The sequence below is a fragment of the Neofelis nebulosa genome, chromosome 5 (genome assembly GCF_028018385.1).
Source record: "Neofelis nebulosa isolate mNeoNeb1 chromosome 5, mNeoNeb1.pri, whole genome shotgun sequence".
NCBI classification, from domain to species: domain Eukaryota; kingdom Metazoa; phylum Chordata; class Mammalia; order Carnivora; family Felidae; genus Neofelis; species Neofelis nebulosa.
The window spans coordinates 30,609,535-30,634,729 of NC_080786.1; the positions used below are offsets into that span (position 1 = coordinate 30,609,535).

The following is a 25,195-nucleotide window of genomic DNA, read 5'->3' on the forward strand; positions in this document are numbered from 1 at the left end:
CAAAGTTTTTAGTTTTGCAACTAAAGAGAATCACAGGTGTTGTCCTCTAAATAATGTGTGCATGGACTTTGACACTGGCTTTCAGCATTTGACTAACACATCTCTCCCTGATTTGCGATTAATAAATTATCATGGGTAGAGCCATTAGACCTTCGGTGTAGACATACAACTTGGTAAATTGCTAATTTTTTGCAGACTTAAGGTAAAAATTCATGTCTTGAGGTAAGGTAAAAATTACCTTAATATTTTAACTATTAACATATCTATCTAATGTGCTTTGTCTTCATTTTTTATGCTTTCCTTTCTGTTTCTTTGTAGTTGAAAGAACAGATTCTACAGGCTGAACAGAGTTACAGTTCTGCATTAGAAGGAATGAAGATGGAAATCTCTCAGCTGACTCGGGAGTTACACCAGCGAGACATCACTATTGCCTCCACTAAAAGCTCCTCCTCTGATATGGAAAAGCGACTCAAAGCAGAGATACAAAAGGCAGAAGAAAAAGCAGTAGAACATAAGGTGAAGCTTGAACAAAAACTCTCTTCATTTGAAGTGTTTCTGAAGATTGAATTGAGTACAGAGATAATTTCCATAGTATTTTTTTTTAATGTTTTAATGTTTATTTATTATTGACAAAGAGAGACAGAGCATGAATGGGGGAGGGGCAGAGAGAGAGGGAGACACAGAATCTGAAACAGGCTCCAGGCTCTGAGCTGTCAGCACAGAGCCCATCGTGGGGCTCAAACTCACAGACAGCGAGATCATGACCTGAGCTGAAGTCGGACGCTCAACCAACTGAGCCATCCAGGCGCCCCCCGCATAGTATTTTTTTAAAAAAATGTTTATTTACCTTGAGAGAAAGAGTGTGAGCGGGGGAGGGGCAGAGAGAGAGAGAGAAAAGTGAGAATCCCAAGCACAAGTATGGGAGCATTGAACCTCGAGCCCGACTCGGGGCTTGCTCCCACGACCTGTGAGATCATGACCTGAGCCTATATTAAGAGTTGGACACTTGGGGTGCCTGGGAGGCTCCGTTGGCTGAGCATCCAACTCTTGATTTCGGTTCAGGTCATGATCTTATGGTTCATGAGTTCTAGTTCTGCATCAGGCTCTGTGCTGACAGTGTGGAGCCTGCTTGGGATTCTTTGTCTCTCTCTCTCTCTCTCTCTCTCTCTGCCCCTCCCCTCTCTCTCTCTCTCTAACTAAATAAATAAACTTAAAAAATTTGTTTAAAAAGTAGTCAGACACTTAACCGACTGAGCCACCTAGGTGCCTCTCCATAGTATTTAATTCAGCAAATTTGTATTAGACTCCTGCTTTGGGCTGAGGGTGTGCTGGTTAACAAGCATTCTGTGAGGATCAGTGGGGAGGTGAGAGTGACTAGAGTAGAGAGGCTGTGTCCCTTGTATCTGGTGAGAGTGCGATGTGTCTGCACTGACAGACTAGAGTACACAAGGGATGGGACTGGGAAGCAAGAACTCCTGAAGGGCCCTGCCAGCTTGTGAAAGGTTTTAGTGTTCTCTTGAGGCCACTAGACAATGGCTGTAAGTGGGCGTCAAGGGTCTCTGTGGTTGTCCTATGGAGAGTGAGCGAGGAGGCAAAGAGACCACTATGGATACAGGAGTGACATGGTGGCCTGAGCAGTGGGCAGGGAAGGTAGAAGGAAATGGAGGAATTCTGAGGTACGTGGCTGGTAAAATCAACTGGGCTTTGTAGTTGCTCGGACCCAGAGGGCAAGTTAGAGTTAAGGGAGGATGTCACTCAGGATTGCAACATGGGCAGTTGAGTAAAAGTGACGCTCTTTAGTGAAATAAAAGATGGGAGCAGATTGGGGCAGATACTGCATTTGTATGAAAGTTACACAAAATAGGGAAGCTGGTGGAGGGAACTGGTTTGAGATAAAAGCTGGACTTTGATATGGAAATATCTAATAGATGATTCCACAGAAGGCTGGAGTTCAAGATTAAAATTGAGGTGAGGCATTTGTCTGTGGAAACCTCTGCATGGAGTTGGCCTTTGAAACACCCTGAGAGACTCAGAAATTATGGGAAGAAAGCATAGAGATAAAGAGCTGAGACTGAACCAAACTTAGGAAACTACTCATTTAGGGTAAAAAGGTTTTAGAATAGAGCTGAGAAAAGAAGGGGATAAGGAGGGAAATGAGATAGTTTTCACAAAGGAAGCAGGAAACCAAGGAAGGCAGGAGTCTTTTCAAGTTGGAATGGCCAAGCAGACAACTTGAGGAGAATGAGGACTGAAGGTAGGTTATAGGCATGCCTCCTCTTTTTGCACTTTGGTTTGAGCCCTGTGATGAGCAAATCTCTTGGTGCCATCTTTCCAACAGTATTTGCTCGTGTTTCTGTGTTACAGTTTGGTAATTCTTGCAATATTTCGTAAATGTTCTCATTATTATTATGTTTGTATGGTAATCTGTGATCAGTAATTATAACTTGCCAGAAGTTCAGGTGATGGTTAGCATCTTCTAGCAAAAAAAATTTTTATTTTCATTTTTTAAAAATAATTTATTTTTGAGAGAGAGAGCACACACATGAGCAGGGGAGGGGCAGAGAGAGAGAGAGGGAGAGAGAGAATCCCAAGCAGGTTCCACACTGTCAGCACAGAGGCAGATGTGGGGCTTGATCCTGTGAACCGATCCCATGAACTGTGAGATCATGACGTGAGCTGAAATCAAGAGTCAGAAGGTTGGGATTCCAAGAGGAGGGAAGATGGTGGCATAGGAGGACACTGGACTCACCGCGCGTCCTGCCGATCACTTAGATTCCACCCACACCTGCCTAAATAACTCAGAAAACCGCCAGAAGACAAGCAGAACGGAGTCTCCAGAGCTAAGCGCAGACGAGAGGCCCACGGAAGAGGGTAGGAAGGGCGGCGAGGCGGTGACACTACACGGACTGGCGGGAGGGAGCCGTGGTGGAGGGGCAGCCCGCCGGCCAAGCAGAGCCCCCGAGTCTGGCTTGCAAAAGCAGAGGGGCTGGACGGAGTGTGTTCGGACAGCAATCGGGACTTAACATCTGGAAGGTTATAAGCTAACAGCTCTGCTCGGAGAGCGGGATGGCTGGAGGGCAACGGGAGAGAGAGTTGTTGAGCCCCGGAAGACAGAGCTCAGCTTGGCGGGGAACAAAGGCGCTCACCAGCGCCATCTCCCTCGCCCATCCCCCAGCCAAAATCCCAAAGGGAACCAGTTCCTGCTAGGGAACTTGCTGGCACCACGCAAACACCCAACGCTGTGTTTCTGCGGATCCATCCCTCTGGCACCGGGTCTGACTCCCTCCCGGTGCCGCAGGGCCCCTCCAGAAGCGGATCTCTGAAGGAAAAGCGAGCTGAGCCTGCCCCTCCCGCCCCTGTGCACCTTACTGATCCACCCCAGCTAATTCGCCAGATCCCCAGCACCACAAGCCTGGCAGTGTGCAAGTAGCCCAGACGGCCACGCCACCGCACAGTGAATTCTGCTCTTAGGAGAGGGGAAGAGAAGGTACACACCACTCTGTGGCCCCAGCGGGGGTGCTGGGGGCTGATATCAGGTCTGACTGCGGCCCCGCCCACCAACGCAAGTTATTCAAGACAGCACAGGGGAAGTGCCCTACAGTTCCCCACCACTCCAGGGACTATCCAAAATGACGAAACGGAAGAATTCCCCTCAAAAGAATCTCCAGGAAACAACGACAGCTAATGAACTGATCAAAAAGGATTTAAACAATATAACAGAAAGTGAATTTAGAATAATAGTCATAAAATTAATCTCTGGGCTTGAAAACCGTATAGAGGACAGCAGAGAATCTATTGCTACAGAGATCAAGGGACTAAGGAACGGCCAGGAGGAGCTAAAAAATGCTATAAATAAGCTGCAAAATAAAATGGAGACAACCACGGCTCAGATTGAAGAGGCAGAAGAGAGAATAGGGGAATGAGAAGATAAAATTATGGAAAAAGGGGAAGCTGAGAAAAAGAGAGATAAAAAAATCCAGGAGTATGAGGGGAAAATTAGAGAACTAAGTGATGCACTAAAGAGAAATAATATACGTATAATTGGTATTCCAGAGGAGGAAGAGAGAGGGAAAGGTGCTGAAGGTGTATTTGAAGAAATCATAGCTGAGAACTTCCCTGATCTGGGGAAGGAAAAAGGCATTGAAATCCAAGAGGCACAGAGAACTCCCTTCAGACGTAACTTGAATCGATCTTCTGCACAACATATCATAGTGAAACTGGCAAAATACAAGGATAAAGAGAAAATTCTGAAAGCAGCTAGGGATAAGCGTGCTCTTAACATATAAAGGGAGACCGATAAGACTTGTGACTGATCTCTCTACTGAAACTTGGCAGACCAGAAAGGAATGGCAGGAAATCTTCAATGTGATGAACAGAAAAAAAAATATGCAGCCGAGAATCCTTTATCCAGCAAATCTGTCCTTTAGAATAGAAGGAGAGATAAAGGTCTTCCCAAACAAACAAAAACTGAAGGAATTCATCACCACTAAACCAGCCCTACAAGAGATCCTAAGGGGGATCCTGTGAGACAAAGTACCAGAGACATCACTACAAGCATGAAACCTACAGACATCACAATGACTCTAAACCCATCTCTTTCTATAATAACACTGAATGTAAATGACTAAATGCGCCAACCAAAAGACATAGGGTATCAGAATGGGTAAAACAACAAGACCCATCTATTTGCTGTCTACAAGAGACTCATTTTAGACCTGAGGACACCTTCACATTGAAAGTGAGAGAAGAGAACTATTTATCATGCTACTGGAAGTCAAAAGAGAGCTGGAGTAGCCATACTTGTATCAGACAAACTAGACTTTAAATTAAAGCTGTAACAAGAGATGAAGAAGGGCATTATATAATAATTACAGGGTTTATCCATCAGGAAGAGCTAACAATTGTAAATGTCTATGTGCCGAATACGGGAGCCCCCAAATATATAAAACAATTACTCACAAACATAAGCAACCTTATTGATAAGAATGTGGTCATTGCAGAGGACTTTAACACCCCACTCACAGCAATGGATAGATCATCTAGACACACGGTCAATAAAGAAACAAGGGCCCTGAATGATACATTGGATCAGATGGACTTGACAGATACATTTAGAACTCTGCATCCCAAAGCAACAGAATATACTTTCTTCTCGAGTGCACATGGAGCATTCTCCAAGATCGATCACATACTGGGTCACAAAACAGCCCTTCATAAGTATACAAGAATTGAGATCACACCATGCATACTTTCAGACCACAATGCTATGAAGCTTGAAATCAACCACAGAAAACGTCTGGAAAACCTCCAAAAACATGGAGGTTAAAGAACACCCTACTAAAGAATGAATGGGTCAACCAGGCAATTAGAGCAGAAATTAAAAAATATATGGAAACAAACAAAAATGAAAATACAACAATCCAAATGCTTTTGGATGTAGCGAAGCCAGTCCTGAGAGGAAAATACATTGCAATCCAGGCCTATCTCAAGAAACAAGAAAAATCCCAAATACAAAATCTAACAGCACACCTAAAAGAAATAGAAGCAGAACAGCAAAGACACCCTAAACCCAGCAGAAGAAGAGAAATAATAAGGATCAGAGCAGAAATAAACAATATAGAATCTAAAAAAACTGTAGAGCAGATCAATGAAACCAAGAGTTGGTTTTTTGAAAAAATAAAATTGATAAACGTCTAGCCATGCTTCTCAAAAAGAAAAGGGAGATGACCCAAATAGATAAAATCATGAATGAAAATGGAATTATTACAACCAATCCCTAAGAAACACAAGCAATTATCAGGGAGTACTATGAAAAACTATATGCCAACAAACTGGACAACCTCAAGAAATGGACAAATTCCTAAACACCCACACACTTCCAAAACTCAATCAGGAGGAAATAGAAAGCTTGAACAGACCCATAAGCAGGGAAGAAATTGAATCAGTTACCAAAAATCTCCCAACAAATAAGAGTCCAGGACCAGATGGCTTCCCAGGGGAGTTCTACCAGACATTTAAAGCAGAGATAATACCTGTCCTTCTCAAGCTATTCCAAAAAATAGACAGGGAAGGAAAACTTCCAGACTCATTCTATGAAGCCAGTATTACTTTAATTCCCAAACCAGACAGAGACCCAGTAAAAAGAACTACAGGCCAATATCCCTGATGAATATGGATGCAAAAATTCTCAATAAGATACTAGCAAATCGAATTCAACAGCATATAAAAAGAATTATTCACCATGATCAAGTGGGATTCATTCCTGGGATGCAGGGCTGGTTCAATATTCGCACATCAATCAACATGATACATCACATTAATAAAAGAAAAGATAAGAACCATATGATCCTGTCAATTGATGCAGAAAAAGCATTTGACAAAATTCAGCATCCTTTCTTAATAAAAACCCTCGAGAAAGTCGGGATAGAGTGAACATACTTAAACATCATAAAAGCCATTTATGAAAAGCCCACAGCTAACATCCTCAGTGGGGAAAAACTGAGAGCTTTTTCCCTGAGATCAGGAACACGACAGGGATGTCCACTCTCACCGCTGTTGTTTAACATAATGTTGGAAGTTCTAGCATCAGCAATCAGACAACAAAAGGATATCAAAGGCATCAAAATTGGCAAAGATGAAGTTATGCTTTCACTTTTTGCAGATGGCATGATGTTATACATGGAAAATCTGATAGACTCCACCAAAAGTCTGTTAGAACTGTTACATGAATTCAGCAAAGTTGCAGGATACAAAATCAATGTACAGAAATCAATTGCATTCTTATACACTAATAATGAAGCAAAAGAAAGACAAAGAAACTGATTCCATTCACAATTGCACCAAGAAGCATAAAATACCTAGGAATAAATGTAACCAAAGATGTCAAAGATCTGTATGCTGAAAACTATAGAAAGCTTATGAGGGAAATTGAAGAAGATATAAAGAAATGGAAAAACATTCCATGCTCATGGGTTGGAAGAATAAATATTGTCAAAATGTCAATACCACCCAAAGCTATCTACACATTCAATGCAATCCCAATCAAAATTGCACCAGCATTCTTCTCGAAGCTAGAATAAGCAATCCTAAAATTCATATGGAACCACAAAAGGCCCCGAATAGCCAAAGTAATTTTGAAGAAGAAGACCAAAGCGGGAGGCATCACAATCCCAGACTTTAGCCTCTCCTACAAAGCTGTAATCATCAAGACAGCATGGTATTGGCACAAAAACAGACACATAGACCAATGGAATAGAATAGAAACCCCAGAACTAGACCCACAAACGTATGGCCAACTAATCTTTGACAAAGCAGGAAAGAATATCCAATGGAAAAAAGACAGTCTCTTTAACAAATGGTGCTGGGAGAACTGGACAGCAACATGCAGAAGGTTGAAACTAGACCACTTTCTGACACCATTCACAAAAACAAACTCAAAATGGATAAAGGACCTGAATGTGAGACAGGAAACCAAAACCCTAGAGGAGAAAGCAGGAAAAGACCTCTCTGACCTCAGCCACAGCAATTTCTTACTTGACACATCCCCGAAGGCAAGGGAATTAAAAGCAAAAATGAACTATTGGGACCTCATGAAGATAAAAATCTTCTGCACAGCAAAGGAAACAATCAACAAAACTAAAAGGCAACCAACGGAATGGGAAAAGATATTTGCAAATGACATATTGGACAAAGGGCTAGTATCCAAAATGTATAAAGAGCTCACCAAACTCCACACCCGAAAAACAAATAATCCAGTGAAGAAATTGGGCAGAAAACATGAATAGACACTTCTCTAAAGGAGACATTTGGATGGCCAACAGGCACATGAAAAGATGCTCGACATCGCTCCTCATCAGGGAAATACAAATCAAAACCACACTCAGATATCACCTCACGCCAGTCAGAGTGGCCAAAACGAACAAATCAGGAGACTATGGATGCTGGAGAGGATGTGGAGAAACGGGAACCCTCTTGCACTGTTGGCGGGAATGCAAACTGGTGCAGCCACTCTGGAAAACAGTGTGGAGGTTCCTCAAAAAATTAAAAATAGACCTACCCTATGACCCAGCAGTAGCACTGCTAGGAATTTACCCAAGGGATACAGGAGTACTGATGCATAGGGGCACTTGGACCCCAATGTTTATAGCAGCACTCTCAACAATAGCCAAATTATGGAAAGAGCCTAAATGTCCATCAACTGATGAATGGATAAAGAAATTGTGGTTTATATACACAATGGAGTACTATGTGGCAATGAGAAAGAATGAAATATGGCCCTTTGTGGCAATGTGCACGGAACTGCAAAGTGTTATGCTAAGTGAAATAAGCCATACAGAGAAAGACAGATACCATATGTTTTCACTCTTATGTGAATCCTGAGAAACGTAACAAGAACCCATGGGGGAGGGGAAGAAAAAAAAAAGAGGTTAGAGTGGGAGAGAGCCAAAGCATAAGAGACTCTTAAAAAATGAGAATGAACTCAGGGCTGGTGGGGGGTGGGGGGGGAGGGGAGGGTGGGTGATGGGTATTGAAGAGTTGGGACGAGCACTGGGTGTTGTATGGGAACCAATTTGATAATAAATTTCATATATTTAAAAAAAAGTCAGAAGCTTAACCAGCTGGGCCACCCAGGTGCCCCAAAAAAGTATTTTTAAATTATATGCCCTGGGAAACCAGAATATTCATTTGACTCATTTTATTATGGTACTTGCTTTCTTGTGGTGCTCTGGAACTGAACCTGCACTATCCCTGAGGTGTGCCTATATTCTCTTGTGTACGGAGCACAGTCCATGTGATGTGGGAGGTAGAAGCCACATGAGAGGAGGCTGATGCTAGAGAGCGGGAGGGATTTACCAGTGAACTCGTTCATCTTTTTTTTTTTTTTAACATTTATTCATTTTTGAGAGCTAGAGTGTGAGCGGGGGAGGGGCAGAGAAAGAGGGAGACAAAGAATCTGAAGTAGGCTCCAGGCTCTGAGCTGTCAGCACAGAGCCTGACGCAGGGCTCAAACTCATGGACCAGGAGATCATGACCTGAGCTGAAGTCGGACACTTAACTGACTGAGCCACCCAGGTGCCCCTTCTTAGAATATATTAAATGCATGCATGTTAATTCATCTTGACACTCCTTTTTAAACAATTTTTTTAGGAAGATATTTATATACGTGTGTGTGTGTGTGTGTGTGTGTGTGTGTGTGTGCGCGCGTGCGCGCGCGCGTGTGGGTGCGAATGGAAAATGCATCTTTACCTGATGAAAATCATGTGTGGAAAACTTTTGTAGATGCATTTGATTTATTTGTTGTGTTTGTTTTTTTCTGCTTTTCCCTTCTCAGGAGATTTTGGATCAGATGGAGTCACTCAAGTTAGAAAATCATCATCTTTCTGAAATGGTGATGAAATTGGAATTGGGTTTACATGAGGTACATAAATAGAAACTTAAGTCTTTTTCTGTTATCCAAGCCTTTTAAAGAAATAGCTTTAAATATTGATGTTGTAAAGACAGAGTTAAGATCAAACAATGGAATGCTCCTTCTGCAGAAACATTCTCAAAGAAGTCAAGACAATGATGGAAATGAGCAAAATATCACTCTGCACTTCAGCAATTGGAAGATTTTTTTTATTATGCATATGACAAAATATATGTATAGTCTGTGTTCTTAATAGGGAGCGTGTATATAAAGTGCTCAGCATAGTGTCTGGAATGTAGTAAGTATGCAGTAAATGTTGCGTACTATTATTACTGTTGTAGGTACTATGTTCATAATATCTTGTCCTTATAAAGTATATCACCTTTTACATAATTTGGTCTTAATTATACTTCTATAAGGTATAATTAATTTAGTCAAATATTCTAGAATCTTTTACATTCAAAGTATTTTAGTAGACAGTGTAACAGACACAAGGATGGCTGAGGATTCTTGCCTTAGGAGAGTGAAAGTAAACCAGTAAGGAGGGTAAGAAGTGTGTACCAGCTCCTGTGAAGTGGGCAGAATATGCTTACTTAACAGTGAGTAATAAACCCTGTGGATGTCCTTTTAGCTATTTTTTAATAAAATTCTTGTAATTTGCAAAATGACCCATCTGTTCTGACCCATCTCTTCTTGATGTTGGTCAAATGCCTGAAGATTGTAGAAATTCTTTTTTTCTGCATGTCCAGAGAGTGTGTGCCTTCAGAGATGTATGGTTACACAGCCCCTATTTGCTATTAAGTAGTTTTAATTTCATAATCATGGTTTATGGGGGCTGGGGTGGGAGAAAGTGCAAAATACAAAATACTAAATGAATACTTTATTTCAAGTAAAAGAAAATATTAGGGACTATCTTTCTAATCTTTTGGGACAGTAAGATTCTCTTAGCATCATGAATGCATAAAGAATTTTACAGCATAAACAATTTTACAACATAAAAATGTAAAATTTGTGGACGGCATAAGACCCCATAAAATAAGACTAATAGAGTTGGGGAAAACAATTTGTACATAGTCAAAAGGTTAATATAAAATATTAATATGGGGCACCTGGGTGGCTCAGTTGGTCAAACGTCCAATTTCAGCCCAGGTCATGATCTCACGGTTTGTGGGTTTGAGCCCTGTGTCGGGCTCTGTGCTGACTCTCACAGTCTGGAACCTACTTTGGATTCTGTGTCTCCCTCTTCCCTTCCCCTGCTCATTCTCTGTCTCTGTCTCTGTCTCTCTCTCTCAAAAATAAACTTAAAAAAATTTTTTTTAATTAAAAAAATTAATGTAAGGATTTCCTGCAAAGATAATAAAAAGATCGGATTCCAGTAGAAAAGTGGACAAAGAACAGATAATTCATAGAAGTAATGCAAAAATCTAGTGACCAAGAAAAGCTTATTTAACCTCCCTATAACCAAAACAAAATAAATATTTTTTTGCTAACTGGCTTGACAGTGATTTTTTAAAATGAGTATAATCAGTATTGGCCAGGATATAGGGCAACAGACTCTTAAGCTCTGTTAACGAGAAAGTGAATAGATATGGCCTTTCTAGAGGACAATTTAGCAATGTCCATTAAACTTGTAAATATATATAGCCTATAAAGTCCTGGATCATCTGGATTTCTGATTTTGTTTTTATTTATTTATTTTTTTTAACGTTTTTTATTTATTTTTGGGACAGAGAGAGACAGAGCATGAACGGGGGAGGGGCAGAGAGAGGGAGACACAGAATCGGAAACAGGCTCCAGGCTCTGAGCCATCAGCCCAGAGCCTGACGCGGGGCTCGAACTCACGGACCGCGAGATCGTGACCTGGCTGAAGTCGGACGCTTAACCGACTGCGCCACCCAGGCGCCCCTCTGCATTTCTGATTTTGATAGTCATTGCAGATTAGTTCTCCAGAAAGGTCATACCAGTTTGCATTTCCAAAGAACCCATCTTATAGGAGCAAATGTGCAGAAATGGTCATTTTGATGCTATTTTCAATGTCTAAAAATTTGACATAAGCTAAATGTTAACCTATAGAGGGATGGTTCATCTGTGCCTATCTATACTATGAAATATTACGTCACCATTTAAGGTGGCACATGAAAATAATGCATCTCATTTTGCTCCCTCCCAAATCCCTCTAAAACTGTAATGAATGGATTTTTCTTAATTTTAGTAATTTTTTTTAAGAGTTTACTTATTTTGAGAGAGAGAGAGTGAGTGAGAGTGTGTGCAAGTGGGGGAGGGGCACAGAGAGGGGGAGAGAGAATCCTAAGCAGGCTCCACGCTGTCAGACCCTGATGTGGGGGCTCCATCTCACGAACTGTGAGATCATGACCTAAGCTGAAATCAAGAGTTGGATGCTTAACTGACTGAGCCACCCAGGTGTCCCATGAAAGGATTTTTTTAAGTGCAAGCCTACAAGGATAGGAAAAAGGGGAGAGGAGACAGCAGCTAAATTGTAAGGGGGAAGTTGGACTCATGGCGGGGAGGGGGGATGCCAGGAGAGGGAGGGAGGGAGGGAGGAAGGGAGGAAGGAAGATAGATGATTTTTGTTTGCCCTGATAAAGCCAATAGTAAGCTAGTAGTGGAGAAAGTCAAGATCCAGCCTCATTTACACCACAGAATCTTCAAAAGACTCAGGATTTAGTAGAACTTGATTGAGAGAATCTTATCTTATGCAGTGATTGCCTATTCATATTTAAGAGTTGGAAACTGTCAGGGGTGCTTAAACCAGACTATGCCCAGAGATTCTGTTGAGTTTAATTTCTCCTGAAACCCCATCTAACAGTGGTAGTCCTGTCCTTTCTTTACAAACAGCTGGGCATGTGTGTGGCATGCAGTTTTTATATTACCTTTCACATTCACTTATCTGAATTGTTGCTAATAAACTAATAAATTTGAGAAAACTTCAAAAGATGCCTGGCAAAAGCAAGCACTGTCTTTTTTAAAAAAGTTTATTTAATGACATCAAACATCAGACTCTGGTTGGTCAAAATCCCATCAAGTCGTTTAAACTTCCTCTGGTTTTGAAGTTACACACAGTGTGAACATGTTGTATGTATTAAGAATAATTATTAGAAGGTTCCTGTTCGTGTTTTATCACCTAGGAAGGTGGAATTACTTGTACAAATGAATGTCTGGATTAAATAACTATTGTAACAAAATTAATTATCTTAATAATGAAAGCAGTAACTCTGATAAAATAAATTATATGCCACACTTAAAAAATCGACATTAGTTTGTAGTTTAACTCCTGTATCCTGCAGTTGGTTTTTTTTTTTAAGATTTTATCTGGCATTGGCAACTTATTGAAAAATTTTGTAACTTACATCACTATTGGTACACAGATAATTGGATGCTGCATCTTAAAGTTTATAGTTTAAATTCTGTTTGTTAAACCACTTTTGACCAGCTTATTTCTAGAAAATTCTTTACAGAAAAGACCAAGCTAAACATCATATTAAATTCCAAACAAGATTGCCATAATTTTTCAAAATGTTAATGAAAGATTTTGTCATTAGAAAAAAAAAAACAAAAACGGTCCAGACTACTGTTTTTTCAGGTACTGTTTTACCAGCAGACACCTAGATGGAAAAGCAATAAAATGAATGATCTTAGAACCTATACCAGATCAGAGTAGGAATCTCCACCTTATACTTGCATGCAGCTTTACCACGTAGTTCATATTGATTTCACGTCCCAGAACAGGTGCCGATGTTATGTAAAAGTCCTGAAGAGCAGAGTACTTTTCAGAACCTTCTGCTCAAATGCCTTTCTTTGAACTAGGTCTCTCGGTCTTCTTTTGTAGATACTCTGGAAGAACCCATGGCTGCTGTTTTCTTTCTTTTCTTTGTTTCTGACTCTACTTGTAGCTTTCCTCCATCTGAGTTCCAGCCTTCCTCTAGCTCCGTAGGTATTCCTTGGCTCATCAGGGAAGCCCATTGTGCTCCTAATTCCCCCCCCCCCCCCAATTTACTGTAAGAGACAACACTTTTTTTCTCATAGGGGGCCAAACACAAGTATTCACTTTTTCCAAAGTAAAGCTACAGATGAACTAGTTATAACTGAAAGAAATGTAATTTCCTACCAGCAGTCTCCCAGATCACAAATATTCTTCTACAAATTAAGTAACTCTAGCATTCTCTTTTATTAGGCAAAAGAGATTTCACTAGCAGACCTCCAGGAGAATTATATTGAGGCCTTAAATAAATTAGTGTCTGAAAATCAACAACTGCAGAAAGAGTTGATGGATACTAAATCTAAGCTGGAGATTTCTACTCAGATATGCAAAAAAAACCATGAGAGAATCTTTAAACCGACACACAGCAGAGCACCTGAGTTCAAGAATACGGAGTTCAAGTAAAATTTCTTCACAGTTTACTTAAAATGTGTACTGTTGGAACTCTCGTTTGAGCACGATTTCAGACTACAGAAATTAAATCTTCCTCAAACGACTCTGTGTCTGATTCTGAAGTACAGTGTGGACAAGTAAAGCTGCCATGAGGATAAAATGCAGCGGGTGGTTGTATGGCACTTCCTTCAAGCTTTAGTTTCAGACACTCTGGACGCATGCATAAACAACGTCCTTCCTCCCCTGAGCCTTTCCATGCTGCCTCCCCCCTCTTTAGCCCCACTTGTACCCTAAAAGTAGAAATTGGCTTTTCATATAAAGAAAGCTTCCTTTGTATTGTTGGTCAATTAATTATAAGCTGTTACCATAAGAAGTCAGCATTCAGTGAAAACCCACCTGGCTTCAGCTCTTATTCTACAGCTGACGTGTTTCCTACCTACCAAAGCCTCTGCCGACCCCTCTCCTCCACTGCCACCTCCACCCCAGATGATGTCAGGCACCCTGCTCATGCGCACAGTACTTCCCTCTGTCCTAGCACCAGACACACTATGGCAGTTTGTCTCCGCGTGAGGGCTGAGGCCTGGCGGCGGGGGTTGGACGTTTGGGGCCTGACTGGATAGAAAGAGCATGTAGCCCGAGTGGGCTGCTCTTTTAGTAAATTACAGCCTTACTGGTTAGGCTATTCCTTTGTTTTTAAGTGAACTTCCTGCAGCGGTTCTGTGTTGAAAGAGAAAAGTTACTACAATGTATTTTTGTTTTGTTTTCTAATCTGCTATCCAGGCCAACCCGTGGCCCGTACAGACACGATGGAGTAAAGACTGAGCACTGCAAAACAGGTCTTCATTCTCCAAGACGACAGGCGTTGGATAGTATAGAGCCCATGTCCAGAGTCCTCAGCCCCCTGCGCTCTCAGATCAGCCCTTGCAGTTCCACCATCTCTTTGCCTTCTAACTTTCTGTATAAAACTAGCTCTTTGCCTTCAGCGCTAGATACAAATGATGCCAGTTTTTCTGACACTGTCTCTGAGAGTATAAATGACCAGGAAGAGTTTATGTCTTCGGTATGGAAACGTTCTGATCTTATTAGTTTATTAAGTCTATTTAGTTTGATTTTATTTTTTATTTTAAGGGTAAAGCAGGGTGATGGTTTTCTGTTTTGTTTTGGTTTTGTTTTTCCTTACTGGTTCTCTAGCTTAAGTACTCTTTATTATGTTCACGTAGTTCTGTCTTGCAGTTTTACTCATGAAGACACATTTCATGATTACTTTTCAAAATACATCTTAGTTTTGAAAATTAACATAACCATTCATTTGTATCTTTTTTTTTTTTGGTTTGTTTATTTATTTTGAGAGAGAGAGAGAACAGTGAATGCAGGGGTGGGACAGAGAAAAGGAGACAGAGATTCCCAAGCAGGCTTCCTGCTGTCAGCACAGACCCCGATGGTGGGGTTCGAACTCACCAGGATCATGACCTGAGCAGAAACCAAGAGTCGAAGTCTTACCCAACTGAGCCACCCAGGCACCCCCATTCATTTGTTTTTAACCCTAATTGGAAATTCCTTTCCTGCCTTTTTCAGAGAGGGTCAATTTTGTATTTCAGAGAGGGTCAATTTGTAGAGGGTCAAGGAATATCTCTGGATGCCAAGATGGTCGTGAGGCCTATCCAGTGAAGAAGAAAGGAAGCAACTTGGGAAAGGGAGAAAGCGGGTGGGTTGAGGCGGAGGAAGGAACTGCGCCTGACATGTCCAGACGTGGACTGGGTACCCCACTGCGACACTCGCTGCTCCGTGTTCCTGCAGCCACTGTGCAGACTCCACCATTTGTCTGCGTTCTCTACCGAAGCCCTTGCCTCTGGCCAGATTTTCATTACCGTCACCAGTTACATGGTCCTGTCCCTGTGAAAATGCAGTATTTTTGACCTTTGCATATGCCAACAGGTTCATGGAAGAGTTTTCTTTTCATTGTTAAAAGAAGTCTCTGCTTCACTTACATGTAATTCTGAGACCTAAAAACATCCTGAAAACTTTCTTCCTAAGTTTGGCAGCAAAACCTTTTTGGCACTAAAACCTGACCTGAACTGAACTGATGTGCTAATATGTATAGACTCTTTATCCCACTTAGTATTTTGCTTCAGAAATATCAGTGTATTTGATTATGAGATGTTACCTCAGACTCCACTAAGGTAATACAGTTGATCCTTATTCGTCACGGATTCTGTATTTGCGAATTCTCCTACTCGCTTAACTATTTAACACCCTGTTCAATACTTGAGGGTCTCCCACAGTCATTCGTGGTCCTGTGAGGAGCTGTGAAAAGGTTGGATCCCCGCTTACACGTTCCCAGCTGAGATTGGTTGAGGTGGTGCTTTGCCCTCCTGTCCAGCTGTCACACAGAGGTGACCAGAGTGGGGACGACGTGGGGACAGCACAGTGTAGCACAGGGAGCTCGGGCTCTGGGGCCTGGTAAACAGGGTTGGAACCCCAACTCTGGCACCCGTTAGTGGGGTGGCCTCTGGCAAGTCACTTCACACTTTTGCACCTCATTTTCTCTTATGTAAAATAAAGAAAATGGATTCTACCAGGAGGAGTTGTTTTTAGGATGATAGTCTGTGTGAGATTGTGTGTGTGTATATTTCCCCAAGGAGCAATGATTCTTTATTCACTAACTCAGTGTTTGAGGGGACTGTATATAGAAAATAACGACTGCACGTGAGAATGGACTGTATGTGGTACATGTCCTATATTACCTTTCTAAAATCTGGATTCTGAAATACCGTGGCCCTAGGAGTTTCAGATGAGGGAGTGTGGACTGAGATTTTGGATGAGGGAAAGTGTTGATTTCACTTGCTGTCTAATCTGTTGTCGGTAGATTTTCTGTGCTTTAAAATCAAAGTAACATATTCAGATTTTAAAAGTGAATTTAAAATAACAGGCATTAGGTATATTCTCTTCTGAGGGTATTAAAGGATATATAAGTCTGAACTGAGATATTCTTTAGGCCCATAACTAACATATTTATGTGACACTTTACATTTATACAACTTGTGTCAGAAAGGAAGAAGTCTTATGTTAACGTTTATGGAACAGCTGCTTTTTTACTAGTCCTATCATTAGGATAAAAACAAATTATCTCTTTGGAAGAAAAAGTATTTTAAGTCACCTTTTAATATTTCTCGTTAGAAAATGTATCTGAGAAATCTACTGTTCAACTTACATATGTCCAAATTTGTTTCTCCTTCAGTGTCCCTTGCCTGTGTCTCCTCTTGGTTCAATAGCTACCAGATTTTTGGAAGAGGAGGAACTGCGGTCCCATCATATTCTAGAGCGCCTGGATGCCCATATTGAAGAACTTAAAAGAGAGAGTGAAAAGACAGTGAAACAGTTCACCACACTAAAGTAGCCTTTTTAAAAAATCACAAACTTGGAAATAAAAATGAACCCTGAAGAGTTGCTGTCACCCAACGAAGCAGCTTGTCAAAACACGAACATGTAAAAATAGTGAAGATGAGACGTCCTAACACTGTTGGGAAGAAATCTGAAAACCTGATGCTTCTCTAAGGCATTTTCACTGCACTGGTTTGTTTGAAGAACTTTCTCCAGCAATAACTTGTAAGAATAAACCACTTTGCTAGACTTCTTTTTTTTCTCACATTACTCTTTATTATTAAGTGGTATTTTCTCTTAATGACTTCACTGTGAATAGCTGTAGACTAATTAAAATAAGGATTTTATGATACAAGTTGAAGAGAAAGTAACTATAGAAGTGGGTAATGCAAGTATGGATTTCAGAGTCAGACTGATCCAGATTGATGTACCAGTGTTGTTGCTTCTGGCCGGTTGGGTTGGGAGAGTTTATAGGGGTGAAAGAATTGTGACAGAAAGCCCTGTCTTGCTCCAAACAAAGTATAAGAGAGAGGTGGAGGGAGAGGACAGGCTGGTTTTAGGCATGCGTGCCTGTGGAATGTCAGATGGAAATGCTTGGCATGTGCATTTCTGAGATGTTTAAAGCGGAGACAAAGATCTCAGGGTGCAGAAGGCGTTTAAAACCATGGAGCGCTGATATGATCTACCAAGGAGGATGTGTAGGGAGAGGAGAGCAGTACAAAGGGCTGGGGGCCCTGAAGGACGCCAGCATCTGAGGATCCCAGGAAATGGATCAGTGGAGGAGCTAGAATGGGCAGCTGGAGACATCAGAAGGCACCGGCTGAGGGAAGGGACAGGGCTTCTGCGACTCTCCCCTCCCCAGTGCCCCTTTCCTCTCAGCATACAAACATCCTGTCATTTCCCCTTTCTTTAAAGCAAAACAAAACCTCAGTTCCCTGTGCCTTTCTGTCTCATACTCTGTATATTTCCTTTCTTTCACCCAAACATTTCTGGCAAGAGTTGTCTGCAGTGATGTTTCTGGTTCCTCACCTCTCTCTTAACCTCCTCCAACCCCACCTCCATCCCTACCATGAAACTGCTTTCTTGCTCTCGAGGTCACCAGTGATGTAATTAGTCCCTGAGCATCATTTCACACATTAGCCAATCCCTCTTCCTCTCTTGGCTTCTATGACCTGTCACTCCTGGTTTCTCTCCTACCTTACTGGCCCCTCCATCTCACTTGCTCTTCTGGCTTTTTCTCTTCCGAAGCCTCTCCTCTCCCTTCACCCCCACCCCGGGGCTTTGACATGGGTTTTCTCACTCAACTTCCCCAGAATATTCCATTCACTTTTTAAGCTTTTAAGAGCATCTATAGGCCAGTGACCCCTACATTCAAAGCTCATGTTGACTTCTCTCCAGAGATGCTGTCTTAGATACCTGACTCCCAGAGCTGCTTTACTTGAATGTCTGGTGAGCATCCTATGTTGAATTTTCACAAGAGAGAACTCTTGGTTCTCCCTCCTCCTAAGATTGCATGTCAGGACAGCTTCATGTCTGCCATTTGCTAGGAGTTCCCCTTATTTCCTTCTTCACCCACACCTCCAGGTCCAAGCCATTGGGAGGTCCTATCAGTTCTGCTTCCCAAATCTCTCTTTAGATGTAGCCATTTCTCTCCCCGGTGCCACCACCCTGGTCCAGACTAACGCATACTCCCTTCATACTACTCACCACTCTGAACTCATTTTGTTACTTGATTTACATTTTTATTATCTGTTTCTACCCTTAGAATTGTGCTTCTTGAGGGCAAGGACTTCGCCAGTCTGGTTCGCCGTGGGGGCGTCATCACCCAGCATAAGCCCAGCACTGTGGAAGTGCTCAGATTGTTTGAACCAACAGATAAATGTCCTTCCTTAGATGCACCACGTTTTCCCTTTGTGCCTGTGGACGTGCTGTCCCTTAGGTCAGCCTCCTCTTCCCAAACTCTTTCACATGCCCCTATTATCTTGCCTGGCAAAGACTTCCCACAGCCCCCGATCAGACTCAGGGAGAGCTGCTCATTTCTTACAGTGCCTTGTGTGTGCCCTTCTCAAAGCACTGACCATACTGTGCTGTCTAATTTCTGTCTCTCCCACTAAATTGGAAACTCCTTAAAGGAGGGACAAGGTCCTGCCTCTATCCAGTATGCTGTCTTACACATAGCAGATACTAAGTGAATACTAGGTGGGTAAAAATGGCTACTATTCTGGGCTTCATTGTACTCACCTGTAAAATGGGGATGGTACTTCATGGAGTTGAGAGGATTTACCGAAAATACATTTCTGCAAGGGCTTTGCAGACTCTAAAACTGTGATGCCCATCTGGATTGGTATGAGGGGATTTTTGAATGTCAGACTGTCCCATGCTTCCACTTAAAATATGTAGGGCACAACCCCAAGTTTCTATGGTACATGTTGACTAGGAGGAGCAAGGACAGACTCTAGTCACTGGAGATGCATAAGGAATCATGAGGTACTATGTACACCCTTAAACTTATACTGCATTGTTGGTTGAAGCAAACTGTCTAAATTTGTCAAAATGTTTGATTGCAATTTAATCTCTCAACTTCATTTTTCAAGAAGATATGCCAAATATTAAAATGTGTCAACTAAATTTGAGCTAGTTTCCTAACCCACACTTTACAAAATCTTTCTAGGATCAGGATGTTCACAGGAGATGAAAAGGTAAGGGTGCTCTCATCTACTTTTGGTGTTTACGGATGACGTTGTGTTGGGTGAGTTACCTCATTCCACTTGGCCGGCATTCCCAGTGAAGTTTGGTCTGGATTTCTATGCAGGTTTTAGCTGAAGAGGACAAAGTGGAGTTCTCACTGTGGGGAGGATGCTGCCTTTCAGTGGAGCCTCCTTTGATTTCAATGAGCTGAGGATGCAGTGGGTGTCATTGTTCCCACATGATTTATGTGGCTTACCCAGGGTCCCAGAGCCAGGCTCTCTTTAGCAGAGGCCAGGGGTAGAGAGTGCAGACTCTGCAGGCTGGCGACCCTGTTCCTAATCCTGGCTCTACCGCTAACTGGCTCTGTGACCTTGCACAAGTTAATTAACTGCTCCATACCTCAGCTTTCTCATCTGTAAAACGGGAAGCAATAATCATGCCTCCCTCATAAGGTTTTTGTGAAGATTAGTATTTGTAAAGTACATAGAACAGTGCCTAGCCTAGTAAGCACCATGAAAGTATCTTGTCAAGTAGAAAAAAAACACAACACTGTCTCTGTTATGTCTTCTCAACTTAAAAAAAAAATTTCTACCTTCCGTCTCCTACCTAGACACATATTGCTTGGTAAACTGGGGTGATGGTAATCTGTTTGCAAAACACCCTTGAGTCCAGAAACTAAAAGTTACGGGTGAGAAAAATAACTATAAAATAAGTTCTGTCATTAAGAACATGCATAAACAAACAGGTGTCATGAATGGCAGTCAAGGGCAGAAAGGTAAGGTTAGAAAAAGAGATTTGTTGACTTGTTCTAGAAACAGTTTGAGATCGCATGTAAAACATATCAAAAAGAAACAGTGGAATCAGGGCAAAGGGAAAATGAAGGCCATCAATGTCCATTCACAAATTAACAGAATATCTAGTTCAGTTGCTGGGGACAGGCAGCAACTTTACCTCTGAGGTTTTTGTTTGTTTGTTTGTTTTTTTAATGTTTATTTATTTCTGAGAGAGAGACAGAGCATGGGTGGGGGTGGGGGAACAGAGGGAGACACACAATCCAAAGCAGCTGTCAGCACAGAGCCCGACATGGGGCTCAAACCCACGAACTGTGAGATCATGACCTGATCCAAAGTCAAATGCTAAACCAACTGAGCCACCCAGACACCTGAGTTGTTGTTGTTTTTTTTTAAGTTTATTATTTATTTTGAGAGAGAGCATATAAGTGGGGGAGAGACAGAGACAAGGAGAGACAGAATCCCAAGTAGGCTCTGTGCCATCAATGCAGAGTTGGACGTGGGGCTCGAACTCGCAAACTGTGAGATCATGACCTGAGCCGAGATCAAGAGTCAGATGCTTAATTGACTGCACCGCTCAGGTGCCCCTTACCTCTGAGTTTCTTAAGGGCAAAAGTGGGGAAGGAAACATTATGTAACAGCTTTATGGTGCTGACGAGATCAAAACAGACCATGGGTTGAAGAGAGGCACATCTTTTTTGAGTGCGTGTATGAGCCTTAGGAGAGGTCCTACAACATTTTTGTAACTGATAGTAATAGAATCTGCATGGGGCGCCTGCGTGGCGCAGTGGGGCGCCTGGGTGGCGCAGTTGGTTAAGCGTCCGACTTCAGCCAGGTCACGATCTCGCGGTCCGTGAGTTCGAGCCCCGCGTCAGGCTCTGGGCTGATGGCTCGGAGCCTGGAGTCTGTTTCCGATTCTGTGTCTCCCTCTCTCTCTGCCCCTCCCCCGTTCATGCTATGTCTCTCTCTGTCCCAAAAATAAATAAAAAACGTTGAAAAAAAAATTTTTTTTTAAAAATAAAAAAAATAAAAAAAAGAATCTGCATAGTTTCCTTACAGTGTGCTTTCATTGTGGGCTGATGGCAAAGGCTGAAGTGCAATCAGAGACCAGTTCTAAGACAATCCCAGATGTGATGGTGTAAAGCTCTCATGGTCTGGCCTGATCATGGGATAATTTGGAGAAATGATGGACTGCAGGCCTTCAAAGCAATCTTCTATAAAAGCTGTTTCTTTACAGTGTGATTTCGATAATCTCACAGCCAGTTCACTCTTTTTTCCTCTGTGGGAACCTAGAATTTGGGCATTTTATGTCGTCCATTAAGGCCAAGTTCAAGTCATTTGACAATACAATCATTAGAAATAAGTGTACACTCTTCTTATGAAAAGAAAGAACCTTACTAAGGCAATGCTTGAATGGTGGAAGGTCCAGGAACTCCCTGATACTAAATGCAAAATAGACAAATTTGCGTATGTACATTTTTCTCTCAGAGACTGTCCATCAGACTCTCAAGGATATCTGTGAACTGGGGGGGAAAAAAAATCAAGAACCACAACTTCAGGGACTGGAATTTTCCCAGAATGATGTTATCTGGGAAGAGACACAAAATTTGCAGGAGCCCATCCCATTCCTGTTGGGGCTGGGGCTGAGTTTTAAAGTGCAGCTGGATAGTCATTAAAAACTCAAGCTTTTCTGACAAAATTATGAAATTTAGAAGTTTTGAGTTCGAGAGCGAATGGCTAAGCAAGAATTCTTGAGATGTTTTTAGTGCAAAAGTTGATTGTATTATAGCACGGGGACAAGCCCCATGCGCAGAAAGAGCTGCACCAGGATTGTGAGGGGTGACTACGTGCTTTTTAATTAGTGAGGTTAGGGATAGCGTAAGCCTCTAAGGAATTTGGAAGCAAGGCTTTCAGGACCTTGAGGGGCTAGCTGCTGTTAAGGTTACTTTTAGTCTTTAATAAAACATAAACATTAGGGCACTAAGGCAGCCATGAAGGTCATGCTGTGCGTGGTTCAGGTGTCAGTGGGTTGCAAGCTAGAAGGAGACTTAATTTTGGCTCCATTTCTCTTGCCTTTGTTCTCATCATTTTCAATAATAAAAGGACAGGTAACCCAATTTTAAAGTGGGCGAAGGATCCGAATAGACATTTCTCTAAAGAATATATACAAATGGCCGAAAGCACATGAAAAGATGCTCTACATCACTAGTCTTCAGGAGAATGCAGCTTCAGGAGAATGCAACGCTATGTGAGATAACCACTTCCTAGCCGCGATGGTACAAGAGATGGACAATAAACAAGTGTTGATGAGGATGTGGATAAATTGGAACGCTTCTGTGTTGCTGATAGGAATGTAAAATGGTGCAGCCATTCTGGAAAAGTTTGACAGTTCCTGAAAAAGAGTCACCGTTTACCCAGCAGTGCCAATCCTAGGCACGTGTCCAAGCTCACGAGAACACAGGTCCACACGGAAAGTGACACATGCATGTTCACGGCAGCGTTACTCGTGGTGGCCAAAAGTTAGAAACAACCTGAATGTCCCTCAACCGATGAGCCGATAAACAAAATGTGCTGTATCCAGACAGTGGAATATGTTTGGGCGTAAAAAGGGATGAAGCATTGCTGTCACAACACTGATGAACCTTGGGAACATTCTGCTACGTGACAGAAGCCTGTCACAAAAGACCACATATGTATCATTTCATTTATATGAAGTGTCTATGATGGGCAAATCTGGAGAGCCAGACAGTAGGTTGGTGGTTGCTAGGGGTGGTGGGGAGGGGGGGAAGGTGGGGGAGGTTGAAGACTAAAGAGTAAGGGGTGTCTTTTGGAGGTTATGAGAGTGTTCTACAATTGATTGTTGCACAAGTCTGAATGTAACAACCAAAAAACTATTGAATTATATGCTCTAAATGGGTGAATTGTATGGTATGTGGGTTATATCTTAATAAAGGTGTTACCCAAAAAAAGCCTTCCTGATGCATAGCAATGCCTAAAAAATTCAAGTTTATATTCAAAACACATCACAGCACAATGCATGCCAAAGTTTCATGTTTTCTGCTCTGCGCGCCCATTCAGGAGTAACAGTGGTAGCCTTCTTCAGAGAACGGGTGACCAAGCTCTGTCTGCATGATTGCTTGTGAGTGGAGGCAGTTCCTCACCTCCAAGATGATGTGAGTAAGGGCTTTGCCGCAAGCTGGGCGTGCTGCAAGCCTCCTGCTCTCCCTCCAGGGCGTGGTCTTACACTGCCTGTGAGGGGAGCAGTTTCCAGGATTACTGAGGGTCCTGGCAGCAAAGTCCATAATAATCAGCCAGGCAGCACTTTTTGGCTAAGTATCTTGTATGGAGGGGCTACAGGAATGCTTGGCACGAACCTCAGTGGTGAGGAGGACTGCGTCCAGAACGTTTCAGAGAGCGCTACAGACCAATGATGGGGAAGTGTGTGAATATGGGACATGTGCACTAAGACTGCTTGGCAAATCCTCCAATAGCTCTCCAAGCACGACTGGGAAAAACAGAGAAAGGAAAGCCAGATCCATTACATAAACCTCTTCATTGCTTCAGCTCTGGAACACAGATCAGCTAAGACCGTTTGACACTAGTTTGCCCAGTGCTTTTGTGGAACAACCACTCCTTTGGGAGGCATCTGGTGTGGCTGAGCTAATTGCCAGTTTCCAGAGCTGTCCTAATTCCCATGGCACTGGCTTTGGGAGGCAACGAGGACCTCTTGGGATTCCATCTCTTGGATTTGTCTTACCCCTGTTGGATAACGTGCCAGTCCCCGAATCTTTCTGCAATCTAGAACACATGTTTCAGGTCCTCAGCCCAAAATTAAATGCTACAAACAAGGCAAGAAGTGTTTTCTACCAATTAATTTCAACTGTGATGGAGGATATAGCCTGCTCCCAGCAGGAGCATGTACTCCCAACTGTGCAGGTCCCTGTATAACCCAACAGAGTGGTGGCTGGGCAGGAGCCCAGTGGTTTCCCCAGTGATCCCCCTCCTGGCTGACAGCCCAGCGTGGAATCCTGACCTGTTCATATTAACAAGTCCTGGACCGTGAGTGAAGGATAGGAAAGATTCTAGGTAGCTGGTATGTTCAGCGGGCTACCTCCTGCAAAAACTTCCATTTGTATAGTGAGAAGGCATCCCCTGATCTTTTTTATTTTGCTCCAAAAGGTCTTAATACTATCACTTTTTAATTTTTTATTTTTTTGGATTTGAGGTACACAAATGTGTTCTCTTTTTTTAGTGATTTTTTTATTGTTTTGTTTTTTATTTTTTTAAATTTACATCCAAATTAGCATATAGTGCAACACTGGTTTCAGGAGGAGATTCCTTAGTGCCCCTTACCCATTTAGCCCATCCCCCCTCCCACGACCCCTCCAGTAACCCTCAGTTTGTTCTCCATATTTATGAGTCTCTTCTGTTTTGTTCCCCTCCCTATTTTTATATTATTTTTGTTTCCCTTCCCTTATGTTCATCTGTTTTGTCTCTTAAAGTCCTCATATGAGTGAAGTCATATGATGTTTGTCTTTC

At 42.2% G+C, this 25,195-nt stretch overlaps 1 protein-coding gene across 8 annotated transcripts in view; it reads left to right on the plus strand.

Annotated features, from left to right (window-relative positions):
• The window catches only part of CEP63 (centrosomal protein 63), a 71,930-nt gene extending 52,063 nt beyond the window's left edge, over positions 1 to 19,867 (plus strand). For 4 of the 8 annotated variants that reach the window (XM_058729955.1, XM_058729956.1, XM_058729952.1 and 1 more), the window contains 5 exons: positions 319 to 516; positions 9,332 to 9,418; positions 13,599 to 13,804; positions 14,577 to 14,856; positions 17,035 to 17,426. In XM_058729955.1, the coding sequence (XP_058585938.1) occupies positions 319 to 516; positions 9,332 to 9,418; positions 13,599 to 13,804; positions 14,577 to 14,856; positions 17,035 to 17,193 (930 nt within the window). In that variant the 3' untranslated portion in view covers positions 17,194 to 17,426. Of the gene's footprint in view, positions 1 to 318; positions 517 to 9,331; positions 9,419 to 13,598; positions 13,805 to 14,576; positions 14,857 to 17,034; positions 17,427 to 19,848 lie in introns of those variants that run through there. The other 4 variants (XR_009261790.1, XM_058729957.1, XM_058729959.1 and 1 more) reach the window with 4 other exon arrangements.
• Positions 19,868 to 25,195: the final 5,328 nt, after the last annotated feature.